The 18,455-nt window shown below is 39.1% G+C and overlaps 1 protein-coding gene across 1 annotated transcript; it reads right to left on the bottom strand.

Moving 5' to 3' along the window:
- Window positions 1–169: 169 nt before the first annotated feature.
- TTLL1 (TTL family tubulin polyglutamylase complex subunit L1) lies at window positions 170–17,038 on the bottom strand. The gene is made up of 10 exons (XM_084205917.1): window positions 16,971–17,038; window positions 13,943–14,075; window positions 12,549–12,757; window positions 11,193–11,373; window positions 9,981–10,115; window positions 9,704–9,812; window positions 6,683–6,826; window positions 4,787–4,873; window positions 3,499–3,662; window positions 170–1,966 (listed from the first exon to the last, which is right to left on the bottom strand). The coding sequence occupies exons 2-10, from the start codon at window positions 14,053–14,055 to the stop codon at window positions 1,837–1,839; spliced, it is 1,272 nt and encodes a 423-aa protein (XP_084062043.1). The 5' UTR covers window positions 14,056–14,075; window positions 16,971–17,038; the 3' UTR covers window positions 170–1,836.
- Between the last annotated feature and the right edge of the window lie 1,417 nt (window positions 17,039–18,455).

Genomic DNA, 18,455 nt, shown 5'->3' with positions numbered 1-18,455 from the left:
ATTAAAACAACACTATGATGATTAACACATCTGACTACACCACTACTTAAGAGCAGCTTGCCTGTCAAGGCTCAAATATACAAGCAGAACTCACAGTTAGGAATTGAGAAAAACCAAATCAATCCTCCATCACCACCACCAATAAACCCCACACCAAAAAACCCAAGCGAAATAACCCAAACATAAAATATGAGACCTGGAATTTAGGTGAGCTTTACCATCCTGCAGTGATCATCTTACCTTTCACTTATTTATTTCAAGAGTCAACTAGAATATACTTTTGTAGAGGCCAGTGAGAAGATTCAAAGCTGATGAAGAGAGAATCAGTTAGATTTTATTTAAGTGGAATATATAAGATTAATGAAGACTATGCTTGCAGTGACTCAGCCTACAGATTTCATTCTTTACTACCAGGATAAACCCTAGATTCTGTGTAAGGGTATTGGTCAGCTCAGTCCACATCTGCCCTTCCTCCCCAACACAGGCTTCCCTGTACAGACTGTGTTCAGCTGTCCAGGAGACCACAGTTTGCTGCCCTCTTCTAGGAGGACATCCCAAAACAGGTGAAGTGGTGCAGTTGCAGGTAGTCTGGTTCTGGCGTTCAAGAAACTAAAAAATTTGGAAGAGTTAAACTTTACCGGGAAAAAAAAAAAAAAGAAAAAAAAAAAAAAGGAAGGGGAATGGCAGGGGAGGGGGAGGGAGGGAGGGAGGGAGAAGGAGAATAAAACCAACCAATGCCTGTTACCATTTATAAATCACCACCCAATATCTCGTTGAAAGTCAAGTGGAAGCAACAGCCAATCAAAGACCCCACTAGTTTATTCATATGCTTTGCTGTTAGAAGGATGAAATTGTTATCTTTTGCTCTTTAGTTTTGGTAGCTAAGTTTTGCATCGTAGTTTTGGTAGCTGATCATCACAACTGTTATCATAGCTACCAGAAATAGCTTGCCATGTGCAACAATACCTTTGTTAAATAAAATATACAAAAATATACAGCTATTTAACTTATATACATGCATAAATATACTGAGAGATATTGGTGCAAATAAAGATTTATCCTCAGCTCCAAGCAATGAGATTTATTACAGTATCTGGTTGTTTTGTCTGTTTTTCACAGACATGCACTATCTCAAAATAAAAATTAATGGCTAGTAAAACAGTCCATCAATATACCATTGAAACACTTCTTCAGTCCATAAACCTTCCTACTTTAAAGAGTTAGCAGCTCAGAACACTTAAAAGAAATAAAAACCCCCAACCCTCAGCATATAAAGACTTGCTTTTCAATTTGTTAATACTGGTTATAAATCAATAGTTGCATTAACTGGCAACAGTCTCAAGTACATGTATTGCTAATTTTTTCTAGTTGCTCTTCTTTTACTACAAAAATCTGAACCATCACTGTGAAAATATTAATGTTTACCACCATCATCCTTTTATAGAATCCACAGCTCATTTATTATAGGCAGGAAGGGATAGGCTACTAGAGGAAATAAATACTATCCAGAACAGCAAAGAGTTTCTTTCAGAATATGCATTTGAGTTGCCACCTTTATAAATAAAGTTCTTTATCATTATTGAGAATTAGTTTATACAAATCATATGAACATAACTGTATATACATACACACTCTATATCTATTGTTGTAATAATTATCAGGTCAGTATATGTCTAGTACAGTTCCTGGGTTTTGAGTGTTTGTTTCACTTTTCAAAGGCTGTTTTGTCTTTGTTTGTATTTCCCACATGCAATGCAGCAAAACATAGAAATCTGTTCCAAAACTTCAATTTATCTTGATGTCTTCCTACCAAGAGTGCAGCTGTTTTTTCTGTCATCACTTCCAGGTGGTCAGGACAGGCTTTCCTGAATCTCTTGCACGGCTTCCTTTGACCCCCGTGGACTGCCCAGGACGACCCCGCAGGTCGCGATCAGTCCCGTCGCTCTGCGCCATCTCTTCATCATATCTGCAGGCAAGGAAACCCCTTCAGTGCCTTGTGCTGCTAACAAACAGCAGTGGACCTGTACACTCTACTTCTACATTCTATTCTGCTTACTGTCTAGAACTGGAGTTTGATACAAGCTGCTCTGCATACAGCTTTATGCAGGCATAGCATGACATGCAGCTATGAGTCTATGAATCGATAATTTTACAATACAGATCATCCTGAAATATCTTCAGCCCCTGTTTGAAAGAAACAAGTCATCTGGCAGCTTTAGTTAAACTCCTGAGTTTGTGAAATTTTGTGCTTGTGAAGTTCCTCATGTACTTCTGCAGGTCTGTGGTTAAGCAGAAGATCAGCCTGCTGCCAGTTCAAATAACTCCTGAGCTATTGCTTCAAAGGGAGGATTGTTAGCTGCAGTGTTAAAACTCCCCTGTTGCATCACAAAGAGAGAAGGGAAAGACTGACGTGAACTAAAGAGCCACATGATCAAACAAAATGCATTTGATGACACGTATTTGGTAACACTTAACCACAGTGATGAGTGGTTCTGTAAATATCTTAATCCATTATGGCCTCAGATAACCTTAGCATAAACTGACATTTCAGCTGCTACGCAAATTCCAAGCAGAATTTGGTTATAGATTGGTAATTGTAATTAACAAAAGATAATACTAAAGAATGTTGTAGGAAAATCATAAAATATACTTAGTTATACTGTTTCATAGGTATTCATAGCTACCATGTATATAACATTCATTAAATCTTAAATCCTAATTCAGACCACTTATATTTAACTGCTTTTACTAGTATAGAGAAGAAGTATTTAAGATGAGCATGAACTAGTGGATCAGCTATGTACATAAAGGGCATTCCTGACATACTGAGCAACTGCACCACTAGTGCTAGAGAATCTATCCAAACATTTTCTCAAAAAAGATGAGAAACTGTGTCCAGCAATATGGTATTCAAATCACTGTTCTTCTGCATAAAACCAATCAATCCTAGATAAATCTTGCAGACATTCCAATATAAAAATCTCAGTTTTCTTAATTTCTCTCCTTATAATACAGACCAAGGAAATTAAAACATATTGGACAATTCTATTATTTATTATTACATTCATTATTCACAGGACTCAAGAGGCATTGTTTCTATGAACTGAGAGAAAATTTGCATCAAATAACTTTTAAACCAGAACCAACTATTTTGACTGTTTAAGTACCATGTATATATTAGCCTCCATAAAATTAAAGTTCTGCACATGTAGAAGACAAACATTCTCTTTGCTCTGTCTCTCAGTTCTAGCTGCTAGAAGCTCAGAAGGTGCAAGCAAGAGCTTATCAGACAACATTGTCTCTGGACATGAGGCAAGGGAACTCTTCTTTAATGCACTCCCCCCTCCAATGCAGGTCCAAAGAAATGAAATAGTACTTTGTGCCCATTTTCCATATCAGAATGAAGTTTACCTTATCTTTTTGGTCTACATTACACATGAAAAAAAGTGAGGTGAAAGAAAAACATTGGCCTTTCTATGAAACATTGATAAAACTTACAAGACTTCATAATTGCCCAGAACCTCTTTCGGTGGAGATTTATTCCATTTGCAGTCAGGAATTTCCCCGTTAGGCACAGCAATGTTAAGCGTGTCATTAATTAGATTATACTTCAAGATGCGATCATTAGCGGTGCTGGAAGTAAGAGAAGGGGAAGCATTAACCTACAAAAGGAGAAAAAAAACCAGTCAGAATCACTTTTTGGAGTGTTCTCCAAACAGCATGTGTGATGTGTGTGTGTATCATATGGGAAATTGAGCCTTGGTGGCTCAAAGCACATCTTTCAGTTCCTCAGGCTCTGGAAGGAATTCCCCACTGGGCATTTGTCCTTTTACTTAGACAGGAAAGTACCACTCTGTTAAGTGTCTGCAGTGTCAGCCTGAAGATTTCTGTTGAGATGATTTTCACCAGGGTGAACCAAACAAGACAGGATTTTTATTTCATTTTCTGTTTACATGGTTACAAACCCCACACATTTGAGTCCTTGTAATTTGCCCAGTTTACATGAACCACTGTCGCACACAGAAATCTGTGACTCTCTTCTGGGTAAACAACTTTTCTCTAAGTTCTTACCTGAGTTCTCCCCTGTTATATTGTGAGCTGGAGAGTCCTCTCTATTCAAATCACTGCATTGTATCTTGTTTTAATTAAACCTGGGATTCTTTTAACGTATCTTTGTTCCACATTTATTTTGGAGAAGTAGTATCAGAATGATACACATTTTTTTACGAAGTTCACTTCAAATTAGATTGAGAAGGAAGAGGGGTAGATAAAATTTATATTGAACATACAGAGCTAAAGTTAATATACGAAAGAGAAATTTATGTAAAAAATAAAAAAGCTTTCCAAATACACTAATTATACCTTGTATGCCCCTCTTGTTTCCTCTCAATCTGTAACATTAAGGCCATGACAGCATTTAAAAATTAAATTTGATGTTTGCTACATCAAGTCGATGCCCATTTTCCAGGTACTGATCCAATATTTAACAGGGCTGCTAACATTCAGACTGCTCTGAAGTGCAGTTGTATGGATGCACTGGATTTAGAAACCAAAACAGAAAGCCACAAACAAACAGAAACACCAAAAAAATAGGAAGGAAAAGCACATGCTAGCTTGGTCATCACATGACCTATCTCACTTTCCAGTATTTTTCTTAATCTTAAACTTACCCGATAAACAAAAAATATTGTTTAAAAAGAGGAAAGACTACATTGAAATCTACTTAGTTTTATTCTGTGAAATGAGAAGGAAGTTTTTTTTTTTCCTGTATTTTATAGAACTTTACCTCAATTAGCCAGGGTTTAAGTTTGTCATCAATGATAATGTCATATCCATAACACTCAAAGCAGTGTTTATCATTATTCATTACAGGCTAGGGAAAAAGAAAAGACAGTAATATGTATTAAAATCTACTCTTCAGTATGTAACCCAATCACCCACTTTCTTTGCTAGAAATTACATGTAATGACATTACAAATCTTCTACAACACTTTTCAGTATTGTAACTCAAATATAAACTTGCTAACTAGTAGGTTCAGCATGCCTCTTTTTCTGAGGCTGGATGTAAATATTTCAATACTAATGATTGCATTGATGCCAAGTATTGAGTTATGTTCATTTCCCATTATGTTTCCATAGTGAAAATAAGTGGGTTTATACTTTGCAAAAGTAATAACCATATTTAAAGCCTGCATGCATCAGGAGAAAACAGAAAGTTTGAAAATTTACAGCCTCATATAATTATGAATTCTTTAAACTTTAGAAAAGCAATTCAAAGATATTTCTTTTATTCTGCTGAACTATACAGAAATTTTAGGTCAAACAATTACAAAATACATTTAAAATTTTTAATTACTCAAGGTAACTATAACCCCAAAGTTAGAGAGACCAAGAATCAAGTTTGCTTAGATGCACATCCGCTAGAGAACCAGGAGCTTTCCAGCATCTGCTAAACATTTGCAGTATGCATGGTATAATACTTTCTTCTATGTGAAGCTCATTAGATCTTTCAGAGAAAACTTTGTGCAAGTTTCTGAGATGTTTTCCCCATAATTAATAATGAAGATTTTAATTTCTTCAGGGACTGAAAGGGGGAGAAGGAACAAGAATCTAATTACATGTGCCATTGTCAGAAGGACAGAGGAACAACAGATTTCATGCTCCATCATTTTTACCACTTCTCCTCTTCTAAGGTTCTGCTAGCATTTCATTATATCCCTTTTTTTCTCCCAAGTACCTTCAGATATGATTGCACAGCAGAGGCCAGGTTAAGGCATGCTTCTCCAGCTCCCACTGATCCTAGCTGCACGACCTTGTCCCTGTTTCTCGTGCTGATTCTGGTGTTCATCTGCTCCTTCCATGACTCAGCTTATTCCCCTGGCAGAACACCAAGCCATCAATAAAGCAAGGTAGTAATTGCCAGTGCACAAGTGAGCTGATTCAGCTCTAAATGGTGCCAGGTCCAATCCAAAAGAGAGGACAAGAAATGTACTTGGGACCAGGAAAGTCCTTGTCAACTCAGTTACCCCAGCTGACTCCCAGAGTGGTACCTGCCCTGTAATGTGATCACAGAATACTAGCCCAACACTAGAAAGTCACTCAGGCAGAGAACTAGCTGCTGCTTCTTTTTTTTTTAAATAAATTCATGATAACTCTGTGACTTATGCATAAAAGTAGCGAAAGTACGTTATGTAACTCTGATGAACTAATAGCCTTAGGTTTCCTCTGATAAACTGTCCTCCAGAGGTTTTTTTTTCTTTGTCATACTTGTTATTGCTGGAATGACGTCACACATTTTGGCAGAACTTAATACTATTCACAAGGGCAGTATCAAGTCATATTAAATCGTTCACAAATGCCTCAAGGAAAGAGATTTATTCACTCCTTCAAATATCCACAGACAGCTCAACCCACTCACCCACCCAAGATTCAGTTCCCTCAAGAGATATCAAAAAATCAAGAGATAAGAGAGCTGCAGAAATCAGGATCAACATAATCACTCAAAGAGCAGAAAAGAGATGCAGGGGTTTAAATGGCAAGCTCGCTTCTATGGTTATGGGAATGGTTATGGGAAGCTGGAATGGTTATGGGGAAGCCTGCAGCTGGAATGGTTATGGGAAGCCTGCAGCTGGAATGGTTATGGGAAGCCTGCAGCTGGAATGCTATCGCTGGCAGCACTCACCGCAACAGCCTTCAGGGACTGCACAATGATCCAGTGGATTTCATCAAATAATTTGTTGGTGACTTCCTTTCCACGGGTGCTCTCCAGGTACAGGCGTAAGTTACTCACTGTCCACTTGCCTCCATGGATATGGTTGTAATCATCCTGAAGAGTTAAGGAGTTCACTCAGTCTAAGATTTTGAAGTTGTTCTAGAAGGTTTTTTCTCATCCCCACAAAAAGTCCCCTTATATTTACAAGTACTGCTCTAAAATCAAAACTGGCTAATTGCTCTTGCAGCTTCAGGAACACCTCAACTTTGAACTGCCCTCTACATAAACAATTGCTTTTATTATAGCTCTAATAGGCCTGTATCACACATCGTAAATAAAGTAATAAATCTTTGTTAGGAGAAAGAAAACTGGGTACTTAGTTTTATAATAAAGTATAAGTTATGATTTGGAAATAGAAGTTTTAAAATGCAAAAGGAAAGAACTGAACACTTTGCTCCTCTGGGGATAAGGAAAAAACAATTAATGAGGAACAGCAGAATTTCACTGAAGGTAGCTGTTGTAAAACGGAGCACTTGAAAGTGTTTGTCTGTGTTTATTTATTTAAAGTACAACTTGTCTGTTCCTTGGTATCTTCTTAATGGTGTTACTGATAACAGTTACATTCAAGAACATAGTGAAATGACACCTGAATTGTTTTTAAAAGTTACAATTTTCAAGTAATTCAGTACAAAACCCCACGAAGTGTTACTGAAAATGAACAGGGGGAAACAGGAGGTTACCTTATGTTGTCTTTTCAGAGGCTATCAAGGCTGTGCATTATTTCTCTTTAAATGGAAAGACAAGAGCAAAGCAAGGGGTGTTCATACTGATGGAAAGGCCCATGTTCAGTTCAAGGAACTCTCAGGACAAATGCCTTGTCCCTTTATAAAGTGTTCTCCTCAGAGCATTTCTGAGAATTAATGATTGTATGCCTGCTAAATTACAAAACACAGAATGCATACAGCAGAAAAAACCTCTCAGAAGAACAAATTCTGTCATCCTCTAGGACAAGGTCAGAGAATCATCTTTCTTATTATTAGGCTTTCTCCTATAGATCCTCCATTAGTAAATTTGGAGAACTGGACAGTACAAATAAAGACTTGAAACATGGTTCTCAGGATTTGCTCCATTATAAAAATGTCACCAGATTCCAGCAAGGGAACAGAGATCAAAGTTTCAGCCCTCTTTGCCCTTCAGAACAAGTACTCAAATCAAAACAGATTGCAACTGGGTAGAGCTTTACACAGTCACAGTTGTTTCATTAAAGACATTAAAACAATGTGAAAATAATTATGTATAAGAATTATTGTTGTTTTGTTTGTATTACACATGCATTTTCCAGCACCTCATCAAAATTTTTATAAATTACTGACAGCTCAAACTAGGTACAGTTTTAGAAGACTAAAGCTGTACAGTCTAAAAGCCTCCAAAGTTACAGGCACATTTAAAACAGAACAAATATCAGTGGTTTAAAATTTATAAAAAGTTTTCCAAATATTCTAATAATAATTCCACATTCTTAGGCTGCTACTTCTATACCCATTTCTGTTGTCCTTTATTCTAAGTGACATCACCACCACGGTCACTTTTCTTATCTGGGAAAAATCTTGAAGGCCATTCTTTAACTGGTAGAGAAGATGGAAGGGTGCATAATAACAAGGCAGACAATGTACCACGTGCCTCACATCTTCTCTGCTACTGGCAACACCACCAGGATTTTTTCTCAAAGTTGTATTAGGACCTGCTTTCACCATAAGTAATTCTCAGTGTGTCCCATCAAACTGAAACATGTTTGAAGTACTTCACAAATCAGCAGCTGAGCAGTAAAATGTTTGTAGTACTGAAAAATGGCATATTTGACCACTTACCCAGGTTAAGAACTATCAGCATTATCATTTACATTGTTGTTGCAGCAATATCCAGACAAAAACAGTTCTGCTATGCTGCACATCTTATGGAACAGTAGCAGAGAAGGCATATTAAGCAAGGTTTCAATTAAAGATATATTGAACATATCTTGTGTATGAGTGCATGGGTATACCTACATTAATATAATCAGGAGCGTGTGTGCGTGTGTGTCCGTGCACATTATTTTCCATACCACTAAAATAAAGCTTCTGGCATTAGGAAGTGCAACAATAGAGTTTTAATGACTGTACCAGAGGCATGGTTTGTAAATCACAGACATCCGCTAAAAACACCAAAGGGACAATCATTATCAAGTCATTCCCCAACTGAACAAGGCTTGGGAAGTGACACTATCCCCATCTATGTCACCCCTGCCCCACTAACCTTCCCTCCCCACTGCTGAATTTCAGCCTACTATGACATAAGGAAGGGCTGCCAAAGCTCTCACGTTTCCACAAGAATATCAATGGCAAATTACAGGACAGAACTGTTCTGCAGGCAGAGCTTCAGCTTTGTCCATGCAAGAGGAAGCCACCAGATGGCCAGGCAGCACTTATTTATCTCAAGTTTGCAACTGCACATTCCCTTTGTTTCCCACAGAAGGAAGGCAGGGGCAGGAGGTTGGGAGAACACTGGAAGAGGCTGGAAAATCCTGTGATGAATAAGTGCTGGAAAGAAGAAATTTAATTAACTGCCAGAGAGAGAGAGGGAAGGGGAAATGAGGAAGGGGATGTTAAACTACTATTAAAAAGTACATATCCACATGATCCAAACTCATTAATTTCATTGTTCAATTCATAAGTGAACATGTTGGCTTTTAAATGAAAGGAGACTCCTGCTCTCAACTACTGTGAGCCAATACTGAAAATATCACACCCAATTACAGAGCTGCAACTCATTATCTTGACTTCCGATTTGTGGCTTTCTAAAATGTCTACATTCTAAAATATATTTATTTGTAAGTGCAAGGTGAAGTATTTTAATTGCAAGAGTACGACAAAACCTTTTGATTCCAAGTTTCTGGGACAATTAAAGAAAATCAGTCTTGCTACAAAAGAGCATCTAAGAAATCAGCACACTTACCCCATGTTTCTGAATGGCAACGTTTGTAAGATGTACAAACATGTTATCCAGTTCACTTGTACTTGGTGTGTATTTCACTGTGCAAAACCGGCAAAACCCAAGCTTATACCTTAAATGCAAAAAGTCATTAAAATGTGTTAAATCCCTGTGAGAAGCAAGGAAGTGAGCATCCTAGGATACCAGTTTCTGGTTAAACTTCCTTGTGCAACATGCACAACATTATTTGGACTACATTGGACATTTTCTCTAAACAAAATACAAAGACATGCGACCTTACATGTAACATCTCAGTGGACGATAGGTAGACACCAAAACGTAGAGACGAAGATCAAATTTCTTTCCACCAATTAGTAAGGGATTGTTGATGTAGAGTGAAATCACATAGGCTTCTTTGGAAGACTGAGACACAAACCTGAAAAACACAAAACGTGTCCCACAGTATGCTATTTGCAACAATACAATCCCTGAAGTCTTTTACTTCTTTGGAAGTGTTCTGTAAATTTTGAGTTTACTGAAATCTTGCATCTTTTACCAAGACAGTGTATAAAGTTGTGGAGGTTAATAATACACACTTGGCATCAGGCCTTATATATATTAAAAAAAAAAGATGAAACTACTGTAGAGATGACTAAGATCAATTACCCATTTAAACTCCCACAGTAGCTGACCAAGCCATTCACAATGCAGCTCTACAAGCCAGCCTTTTTCCCCTTGAAGAGAATTCAGAGCTTGGCAAAGTCCAGACAAGCAAAAAGAATGTAGTGCATTACCTTTATTATTCAAGGTCTTGTACTACTGGAATATTTGCATTTCTGCTTGGTGTGCAACTGCAAACCACTGGGAAAAGTTAATGTAACTTTTAGACTGTGACATTCTTCAGATTCCAATCAAACAGGGGAAACAATACTCCAATGATATTCAGCCAATCACTTGGTCACAGGATAAAACACTAGTTGTGTGACCAAAACTTCTAGTCAGAGAAAAACATAAAATTGCTGCCCTATTTCATCCATTTGGAAGGAGATCATCACCATGATGTGTATTATTCTGTGTTACAAAAGAAAAATACATTCATTTCAAAGAAATGCATTCTTCTTTTGTACCAATTTAAAATATTATTTAATATATATTAAACAATTATTGAAATTGCTGAGGGGAAGATTTTTCTCTTGCTTCCTGTTATTTAATACTGTGAAGCAGAACAATTTCTTTCTGTCCAAGTTTTTCCCCAACAACACTGAAAGCAATTTTATAAAGAATATTAATTGAACAGTTCTGTGTACCTCCTCATACCAAAACAAGTTGTATTATAACCTGTTTAAGGAGGAAGCCAGATAACAACTGAGATTAAATGCAAACCTAACTATAAAATGACAAAGCAATCATAATAATAATGGCATACTTTTCCCATGCATCAGACAATCAGCATGTTGATGCAGTTCACCTAATTACAGAAAGTACAATAAGGGGTTTGGTTTCAAGAACTTACGAAGATGTTTTGCTGTCTCGAGACCATTTTTTTATTTGGGAGAGTTTGTTGATTAGAAATATTCCTTTTCCTTGAGCTTTGCCACAAGGTTTCATAATCCATGTGCTGGAGGGATTCTTTCTGAATTCCTCAACAAAGAGGTTATAATCGGCAGGAAGCATAAAAGTCACAGGAACAAAATCTGAATTAAGGGGGGAAAAAGGTGCACAATTAAAGACACTTTATTTGATAAGGCTACTGACACATAAAGACTAAGAAAGAAAAGCTCTGTATTTTCAGTTTTCCAGTCTGGCATGATCCACCTTCATTAAGACTCATGTTGCTTTTAATCTCATTTACATACCAGTTTTCACTTAAACAATTGCAAAATGTTGCACAATGCTAACTTCATAATAATAGATTCTAATTCACATGGATAGATTTTTTTCTTCCACTTATATACTGTGCCATTACAGTATTAGATGCCATTTCAACAAAACAATTAAAATTTCTCAATTTTGTTGATCAGCTTCCACCAGCATTCTTTATCATGCTCTGTGCAGGCAAAAACCCCTTTGGCTGTGTAATTTTTATTTCCATGTAACTCCCATTATTCTTATTTATTATATCTTATTCTGAACTATCATTCTTCTTTGCTCCCACACTCAGTTTTACCATGATTACTGAAACCTAAAGAAAAACATTTTTTATTTTTTGCTATTAAATTACCTTCAGTTCCATTCTTGAAGACCTGCCTTCTTACATGGATGAAGTGTTTTCATTTCACTTTTCCAAGATGTAATTCAACTCCACATACCTCATTCTGTTTCACTTCAGTGCTTTCTGACCTCCAAACCAACTCTGCTTTCCTCATTCCTTGGTTTAGTTTTGGGGTTTGAGTTTCTTGGGTGGTTTTTTTTTGTCTGGTTTGCTTTTAATTTTATTTTTTAGCAGTCATTATTACTTCTCCAACGTCTCCCAAATATCCCCTCTGAGGTGTTTGTTCATTCAGTCCTGTCTAGAGCCTTCCTTCAAAAAGATTTAGTTGTTGCTCCGTTGTAAGATTTTCACATAATAGTTTTTCACTTTTGAATTAAAGAAACTGTAATCCTCTCTCATACGAAGTAGCAGAGCCCTTTGATTTCACCACTAACCTAGTTGCAAAGTATCTTAAACCCACAATTTTACCTCTCCAAAACAGTTTTTGAGAAACCCCAAATGAATCAAACCCAAAAGAGGAACAGAGCACTTCAAGGTAGCCACTTTAATGCCATAACACTCCAGAGGTTCAGCACTTCACACATAAAAAAGCTGGTTCTCTTCCAATTACTGACTCTCTAAGAAAAAAGCTGAATGTTGAAAATAAGAACAACATACCCAAATAAATATATTTCCCATTTTCATCCTTTTCTGCAAGAGGACTTCCTTCTTTCTCAAGTTCTTTTCTGTATCTCTTGATATTCTTCACCATCAAATCTTTTCTGGTCAGCTCATAGTGGTTTGGGAAATGATTGACAATTTGGTCATCAGAGAGGCGGTAACCAGTTTCCACACTGAACACATTTCTGATTGTTTGGACACTCATCCTGAAACCAAAGACAGACACCAAGTGATTTCTGTCAAGAAACACACTTCAGGATGACAAATTAGAGATATATTCCCTCAAATTTCTTCATTTTTTCTCTCTCTCTTTTCTCTTTATATTTAATATTTTGCTGCAGGGACAGTCCAACAAAATATCCTGAAGTTCTATTAACAAAGCAAATGAAATCCTGCTGTAGGTTTAATCAGTCCCTCCACTACCACTGAAATTGGTGCAGGAAGTGAGGACAGAAAGATGACAAGTGGGTCCTACTGGACTCTGGTTTGTTGATAGTCAGGTCAATCCCCAGCAGGGCCTAAAAATGACTGAAGGGCACCCAAATGCTACAGAATTCTCTTTCTAAATCTGTTACTTCACACTCTTGAAACTCACCTTTCCTCTTCAGAAAAGCCACAAACCCAACCTTTTACTGACTGCCTTGTGACTTGGATTACAAAAGGAATTCAAACATGGTCAAGAGATCTTGCCAGAAACACCTGTGTCATTTAGTTATATACCAGATGAAAGTGCTGCAGTGACAGAGTCATTAAATCAGTCATCAACTACATTTTTCACAGAAGATAAGAGCAGGGACATAAATGCAAAGAATTTTCCAAATTAGATGTCTCAATGCGAAAATTTAAGAATATTTCCTGAATGTTACCGATCTGCTTACATTATAATTTCAGAAAGAAAAAAAAACTAACCCAAAACAATACAACACAGCAATTTCCATGAGTGTTTCCCCACTCTCCCAACTGCATTCCAAAAGCATGAACAGATTACTAGATTCCTGCCCATTTAGATTCCATTTAAATGAGTGGTTCACAAAGGGTCCATTTGGCAGCACAAACTGCCATTCTGATGTATTTGAAAGGAACATCATAAATTGTGTCTATATTTAAAGAGTACTGTTTCTGGCCATTAATAGATTACTGCATTCTAGGACAGCATTTTAGGCTTATATTAGACAAACACCAAATGAGAAGATTATTTACTGTCCTCCTTTTACCACAATCTTGGTCTAATTTCTCATTCACTCTCAGTATTGAAATGTTGAATGGTTAGCCTGAATATAAATTATCATGAAGAGAAGGAAAGTACAATTTATCACAGAAGTTTGGATTCTGGTAACAGGGCAAGCCTCCATAACATTGATAAAAGAAATTGGGAATTGTAGCATACTTACCAATAAAAATTCCAGTCTTCATTTTCTGCCACCTGAATCCATCCTCTTTTTTCAAAGTTGTTTATTAGAACAGATTTTTCTATGTCAGTTACCCACTTTACTTTTCCTGCCATTATCCTGAAGTGGAATCAACCTGTTCACACAGAAAATTTTAAAGTTGAAAATAAGGGAGGATACAGGGAAGTAAAAGCAGAAGAAAAGTGGCACCTAGAAAACACTTTCACATAAGTATTATTAGCTTAAAACCCCAGGAAAATATAACATCTAGGCTCAGACTGAAACCCTGCACTTCTCAGCTGGAGAACTGCACACAAGGACACTGATTACAGGGAGGGTTTTCACACTCCCCACCTTTTATAAATAGGCACAAAACTTTGCCTTAAATATACTACTGACAGAACCCCCCTATTCTACACTGGGTAATGTTTAAAGAACCAATACAGACATTACATTGTTTCTAACTTAGGAACATGTATTTTTGCTTTCTTTTGAAGCAGGAAAGTTCATCTGGATCACGTGGTGCCTGTAGAATAAAAACCCATGATTCCAAGAGAAATCTCGTACATGCTCTATCAACAACCAAGATTTGCAGTACCTCAGGGGAGGGAACTAAAGTTACTGACCTTGCAACTGGTATCATTGAACCCTTACAGGAGGATTTCCCTAAATGCCAGGCTGTCAGAAGAATGCTTACAAACTGCAGTTCAGCTCCTAACACCAGAGGTCACTTTCTACATTAGATCTCTCACTTGCCAGGTCAGCCTTTTGTTAGGATCACTCCGTCATTCTGGCAGGAAGGGACCCCAGCAAGTCCCCTGGTCCAGCCTCCTGCTCAGTGCAGGGTTAGCTACGAGGTGTGGACAGTTTGCTCAGAGCTTTACCGATTTATGCTTTGAAAAGCCCCAAAGACACAGCACAGCTTCTCTGGGCATCCCATCCCATTTCCTCACTAACCTAATGGGGGTGGGGATAGGGGGTGGTTCTCCCTATACTTGTATTATTTTCCCTACATTTATTATTATTACTTACATTACTTTCCCAAGAACAAAACTCACCGTGCAAAGGAGCAGGAGAGAGCTGGGTTATCACACACCCACAATCTACTGCTCCTTCTACACATAACTTTCCATTGAAAAGTAAATCAAAACATAAAACCACCTTTACTAAATGTAGTAATGTAATTAATGAATGTTAATTCAATTTAATATTAATGCCATTTCTACAAGTAACATGTTGGACTGGAATTCAAGGGGTCTTCATTTTCCAGGACTAGATATGGGAATGTACATTTGCCACCAAGCTCAGGCCCCTACTGTTTCTTTCTGGGAGGTATAACCCATATAATCCCACACAGACTATTTATCCTGTCAAATCCTACAAAGCCAAAATGTTTACTAACAAACTTCAATTCAAGAAAGTTTAGCACACGTATATTTTTATTCATGTTAGTAAGCAACCTGAAATCAAGCTTAGATAGAAAAGAGTATACAAAGGCTCAGGGTCTGTCTTCTTGTGTGTGCTTTTATACAATCCTTAGTTCTACAAGGTCATGATCTTTCTCTGGGCTTTTCCAGGTATTACCAGAACAAAAGTAAATGAAACAATTAATTTATTTGTACTGAAGTTTGCATAAACCTTGCTGTGGTTTTAAAAATTCAGGGATTAGTCTGCTTGCGATACAATTGTCCCTTCAAAAGGAAATGCATTAAAGGCTACACTGGTATTAAGCAACCACAATGTAAACTTTTCAAAAGGCTTTAAACCAACATTCTTCACATCTCCAAGCTACCCCAAGAGGTTCACCAAAATTCAAACCTAACATTATACCTGTTTCTCTGACTACTTGAGCAATTCCCTCACAGGAAAGTGAGCTGAAATCAAGCCAGAGCAAAACACTGGAGACAGCTTTACAAGAAATCAAAAGAAAAATTAGAAGAGCACAATTCTTCTCCTGTTTTGGGATCTTGGTGTCTCACCTATCCCTCCCGCTACAGAGGGATCAAAGGCAGACTGAAAATTAGTCCTTGGTTTCTGCAGAATTTAATCAATCTCAGATGATGTTTAAGTGGCCTGTAACAAAATCTTCCAATTTTGTACAAATTGATTGCCAAAACCCACAAACAAGAATGCACAACAAATAATATAATTTCAATACAATGTACTTTTCTAGAGGAATCCTCTAATCTGGAAATAGGTATTCTAGATAACCCGATGAGATTGCACAAGCTAGCTACACATTCAAACTTCTGGTCAGCTAAGATCCTTAGTTTCACAAAACACCAGAGCTCCTACTCCAGAGACAGCAGGCATGTGACAGAGGCACAGCAGGCCTGTCACTTCTCCAGAACACTGCCTTTCCTGCCCAGACTGCTCCCACGGGCAGCAAGGAAGCCTGGCAGCAGCCTAACCCCAGGTGAGACCTCTTGCTCTGGTACAAATTGATGAACTGAGATCCAAAAGCAGCCTGGTTGGCATCACCGTCACTCTGAGGAGCCAGTGGTGCTGATGGCAGACTTTCCACACCGCAAAACAGGGGTGAAGCTGCACGTCTGGCACCCGACCCAGCAACCTCTGTTTCCTCCCAACAATACAAAATGTAATTGTGCTTCACCATTAAGTTTACAACTGGAAAATCCATTTTGGCTGTGCCATCAGAGGAGGCCAGGAGGGCCTGCTGCGAGGTTCCCGAAGCGTTAGGGAGGAGGAGTCCAAGACTGAAAGAGACACACGCCTGTGTGTGCGCGGGTGTGTTTGGGGTGATGGAGGGGTGTGCATTTCTGGGTGTGGGGTGGTGTGTTTGTGTGCATGTGTGTGGTGGGTGTGTGTGTGTGGGTGTATGTGTGGGGATCTGTGTGTGTGTGTGTGTGTGTGTGTGTGTGTGTGAGTGTGGGCGTGTTGAGGAGTATGTGGGACAGGTACGGGGAGGAAGGGGATGGAATTGGGGATGTGTAGAGGCGCTGTGGGTGCGTAGGGGGGGATGTCGGGGAGGGGACGGACACCCACGACCCGCCCCACGCCCCGCGCTCACCTGCCGGCGGGAGCGCGGCCGCCGCTCCCCTCAGCCCGGGCCGTCCCCGCCGAACGCCGCCATCGCCCCGCCCGTTCCGGCCGCCGCCCCGGGGCGGGGCTGCCGGGGCCGCCGCCGGCCATGTTGTGTGCGGGGCGGGCGCGGAGCACGGCGAGGCCGGGGCCGGCCCTCCCCCGAGGGCAGGAATGTGCTGCAGGCCCGACGGGGAATCCCCGAACCCCGCCCAGCCGCCTCAGGGCTGTCCCTGCTGTCTGGGGATGTTTTGGTCTCAAGCGTCTGCGGCTTGGCCTGCCCCATCGTCAGGAAACAAGTCCCTAACAAAGATCAGTCCATGAGTAAATGGGAATTTGAGTAAAGGCCATCGCGTGACAAAACCTCCCCGGATGTTACCAGAATATAAAACCCCCAGGGACACTCAGATGCGGAAGCTCAAGTCCGCGTTTGAGCCTATGAGATGCTAAAATGTTCCTCACCGTACAGCTGCAGGAATAGCTGCTTTTGTACAGCTACTGTTCAGAGGAAACAGGCAAAACCCCAGATGGTTTGGGTTGGAGGGATCTTAAAGCCCATCCCACTCTACCCCCTGCCATGTACAGGGACACCTTCCACTAGCCCAGGTTCTCAGAGCCCCATCCAACCTGGCCTTGGACACTGCCAGGGATGGGGCAGCCACAGCTGCTCTGGGCACCCTGCAGCGATGAGAGCAACAACGTGGTCAACAGCTCTAATTCACTCAGTGAGAGCTGAGTGAGAAAAATAGTACCCAAGAAGATAGGGGTTTAGTTCCTGTGCAGAGAAGCCTGACCTACACATACAAAAATCCTTCCAAAAAGATATCAGCAAGACATCTGCCATATATGAAGGTCACCAACATTCTGTGATGGGCTTGATACAAAACAATAAGATACTACATAGTGAGCTCCAGAGATCTGGAAAGTCTTTGAGGGAGACTCTGTAAGACAAATTACATCTGATACTTATTTTGTCTCTGTAAGACAAATTACTCATTAAAAAATAGATACATTAAGACAGTAGCTGAAATAAACAGCTTGCAGTGTGTTGGAGTACAGCAAATTCCTAAGAGCTTTAATTCCCCAAATAATCTGAGTAGAATAAATATACATTATGATTTCCTGGGTGATGCTACGGTAATAGGCTGTTTCAAGGATGCAACTACAAAGAAAGAGTTAATTTAATAATTCATATAACCAGAGCTATTAAATATTCCCTAGTTTAGCTATGAAAGCAGCTGCAAAATGCAGTGTCACGTGCATGGCCACGTGCAGTGGAAATTTCCTAGCACAACAATACCTCTGGCAGCAGAAGAGAGCAGCCTCCACAGCCTTCCTTCTATCAAGAAGGTATGTCTGCTGTGGCAGCTGAGAGCTAGAAAAGTGAGCCTGAATCTTCAGGCTGGTCAATCCTTTTTTGTTCCTGCATCCATCATACCTCAGAGGAAAGCTGAAAGGAAGTTCACTTTTTAAA

Source organism: Fringilla coelebs, assembly GCF_963513975.1.
Source record: "Fringilla coelebs genome assembly, chromosome: 5".
Classification (NCBI taxonomy): Eukaryota; Metazoa; Chordata; class Aves; order Passeriformes; family Fringillidae; genus Fringilla; species Fringilla coelebs.
This window is presented reverse-complemented; position numbering and strand designations above follow the sequence as displayed.